The sequence below is a fragment of the Thalia democratica genome, chromosome 1, assembly GCF_965202585.1.
Source record: "Thalia democratica chromosome 1, ktThaDemo2.hap1.1, whole genome shotgun sequence".
Classification (NCBI taxonomy): Eukaryota; Metazoa; Chordata; class Thaliacea; order Salpida; family Salpidae; genus Thalia; species Thalia democratica.
Window position 1 is genome coordinate 98,192,930 of NC_139165.1, and position 3,560 is coordinate 98,196,489.

Sequence of the window (3,560 nt, forward strand, 5' to 3'; positions counted from 1 at the left end):
TGTTCTTTAGTCTTCAAACTTTCTAATTTTTTGTGCACTAAGATGTATTTAATGATGTAATGTGTTATCAAAAACTATTTTACATATAAAAAGAAACTTGTAGCTTGGTTATAACTTAAAAAAAAATTAAGTAAAGAAATAAATGGCTTACTCCTCCTTTACCCTTATACATAAATATAAACACCTGAGTTATAAAGATTTTTTTATAAATGTTCAAAGTTGTTTAGCTTCAGAAACATAATCAGCTCATTTAGTTTTTTATTCATTACAACTTTCATTGACATTTTTAATGGTTGTTAAGCTAGAGATGACTTATCTTTAGAATTTAGTACTTAAATGGCTTGTATGTACATCTTTCTATTTGGATGGGCGCCAGGGGTCGTATTCGTCGGTAGGAGGAATTTTTTAGTTCCACTGAACAACCACCGCCTGCCTTAAGCTGAGCAGCCCTCAGCCAATAAGGTGTTGTTCCGCCACAGTTTACCTTCCTCATTGGGTGAATGGGGATAGCTTTAAGTGAAAAGTAAACTGAAACTATGTCACCTGACAAACATAAACGTAAAAAGAAACCCACTCTTAAACTGGAAAGCTGGAACGTTCGTACCATGACTACTGGTATGGACCCCGAAAACATAAATGATGCAAGAAAAACTGCTATTATAAATAACGAACTTCTCCGTCTTAAAGTTGATATTGCAGCTCTTCAAGAAACGCGCCTTGCTGGTCAAGGCTCAATTAAAGAAAAAAATTTTACTTTCTTCTGGTTTAAGTCTGTTGAAGAACGTAAAGAATATGGTGTTGGTTTTGCTGTCAAGAATACACTCTTACAACATGTAGAAGTCGGTGACGGAAACGAACGTATTGCTACTCTACGTTTACACACCAAAAAAGTAACAGCGACCCTTATTAGTGTATATGCGCATACGCTATACACTGACGAGCAAATTAAAGAAACTTTTTATGAAAAGTTAAATCTCGTAGTGAATAAATTGCCAAAAAACGACCAACTTGTTATTCTGGGTGATTTTAATGCAAGAGTTGGATCTGATCACGACTCCTGGGCTCCCTGTCTAGGACATTTTGGTTTTGGAAGAATGAATTCTAATGGTCAACGCCTTTTAGAGTTTTGTCATAAACAGAACCTCTGTGTTACCAATTCATTTTTTAAAACTAAATGGCAGCATAAAGTATCTTGGAGACATCCCCGTTCTAAAAACTGGCACCAATTAGACCTTATCTTAGTGAGACGCCATCGTATTAACGATGTTCTGTTAACTAGATCATATCAAAGCGCAGACTGCAACAGCGATCATTCTTTGGTCTGCTGTAAAATGCACATCTCAAAAAAGTTCATGCACAATTCAAACAATTTAGCTCGTAAAGTTCGACTAAATGTAGGTGCAATGCGGGACAAGGAAAATATCAAAAAGTTCTCAACTCTGATGCCATCTGTCTCTTCGTCGGACACATCTGCTTCTGAGTCTTGGTCTAGGATCGAAAAAAGTTAAAGGCTAGTGCCCGTATTCAGGCTGCTGCTGGCAGAGGAGATACCAAATCAGTCTACGAAGGAATAAGAAAAGCAGTTGGACTAACAAAGAGGTCAATATCACCTTTGTTATCTGAGACTGGTGAAATCTTACACAGTAGGAATGAACAGTTGAGTAGATGGGTTCAACACTTTTCCCTTCTGTATTCTACACAGAATATTGTTACTAATGATGCCCTTAACAGAATGGATAGTCTACCAATGATGGATGACCTGGATAGCGTACCAACTACTGAAGAACTCAGTAAAGCCATTGATATGATGGCTCCGTGGAAAGCTCCAGGTAGTGACGGCATACCAGCGGACTTGGTCCGCAATTGTAAGTCATGCTTGTTACCTCATTTACATTATATTTTAGCCAAATGTTGGAGAGAAGGTATAGTGCCACAAGACATGCGTGATGCTAAGATTAGAGTTTTATATAAAAACAAGGGTTTCAGATCGGACTGCAATAGTTACAGGGGAATTTCTCTTCTTGCGATTGCTGGTAAAGTTTTGCAAGAGTGGTTCTTCCTCGTATTCAGAAGCTGGCTGAAAGAGTATATCCTGAGTCTCAATGTGGATTTAGGTCTAAAAGATCTACCACCGACATGATTTTTTCTGTACGTCAGTTACAAGAGAAATGTAATGAGCAGAACATGCCTTTGTACATCGCTTTCATTGACCTCACTAAAGCCTTTGACTTGGTAAGTAGAGAAGGACTATATGCTATACTGCTGAAAATTGGATGTCCTCCAAAATTATTCAATATTGTGAAGTCTTTTCATACAAACACAAGGGCAACCATTCAATATGATAGTAGTGTATCTGATTCATTTGAAATCAAAAGTGGGGTAAAGCAAGGCTGCGTACTTGCTCCAACTTTGTTTGGAATCTTCTTTTCGATGCTATTAAAGCATGCTTTTAATTCATTAACCACTGGAATCAAGCTTCATACAAGAACTGACGGATACCTTTTCAACCCTTCAAATCTAAGAGCTAAGCGAAATCTGAAGAAAGTCACCATACGTGATCTTTTATTTGCTGACGATGCTGCACTCGTGGTTCACTCTGCCCAAGAACTGCAGACACTGCTGAATCAGTTTTCTTCGGCATGCTCGGATTTCGGCCTTACTTTAAGCCTTAAGAAGACTAAAATTCTAAGTCAAGGAACAAATATTTTACCATCAATCAAGATCAATTGTAAGGATATCGAGAATGTAGATAACTTTGTATACCTTGGCTCAAATGTTGCGTCAAACGCATCATTGGACAAAGAAATAAATAGTCGCATTGGCAAAGCATCAGGCACTTTCGCTCGCTTGACTGCAAGAGTTTGGGATAACCAAAAGCTAAGCATTCGAACAAAGGCTAACGTTTACCGTTCCTGTGTCTGCAGTACTCTGCTTTACGGTAGCGAGACATGGACGTTACCTAGCGTACAGGAGAAGAAAATCAATACCTTCCACCTACGATGCCTTCGTCGCATCCTTGGAATTACATGGCAGCAAAAGATCACCAATGAGGAAGTATTGAGACGTACTGGTCTTACCACTATGTACTTTACCCTCAGTCAGCGCAGGCTTCGCTGGCTCGGTCATATCCTGAGAATGAATACTGAGCGGATCCCAAAGTTTCTATTGTATGGCGAGTTGGTCGTTGGCAAACGAAACCGAGGACGTCCAAAATTACGTTTTAAGGATGTATGCAAGCGCGACCTAAAAAGCTTGAACATTGAAACTGATGATTGGGAGTTGCTTGCAAATGACCGTGCCAAATGGAGATCAACTATACACAAAAGACTGCAAGAAAGAGAAAAGGAATATTTTAGAAAAACGAAGAAGAAGATGAAGAAATAAGAAGCAGAATGAATTTAATTGCTTTTTTTGTGTGTTTGTGTTTTGTTTATTGCATCACTGTGTATGTTTTTTTTTTTTTAAACATGTAATTTTTTTGTTTTTTTTGTCTGTGCACAACACGCATAGCCGATCTCGGCTGATAGCGGGCCTTATTATTATGTACATCTTATTAACAA

The 3,560-nt window shown here is 38.3% G+C and overlaps 1 protein-coding gene across 1 annotated transcript; it reads left to right on the plus strand.

Annotated features, from left to right (window-relative positions):
• Window positions 1–536: 536 nt before the first annotated feature.
• LOC145841771 (protein CFDP2-like) lies at window positions 537–1,508 on the plus strand. Its single transcript, XM_082949129.1, has one exon. It carries the CDS (start codon window positions 537–539, stop codon window positions 1,506–1,508), a length of 972 nt encoding a protein of 323 aa, XP_082805255.1.
• The last annotated feature ends 2,052 nt before the right edge of the window (window positions 1,509–3,560 follow it).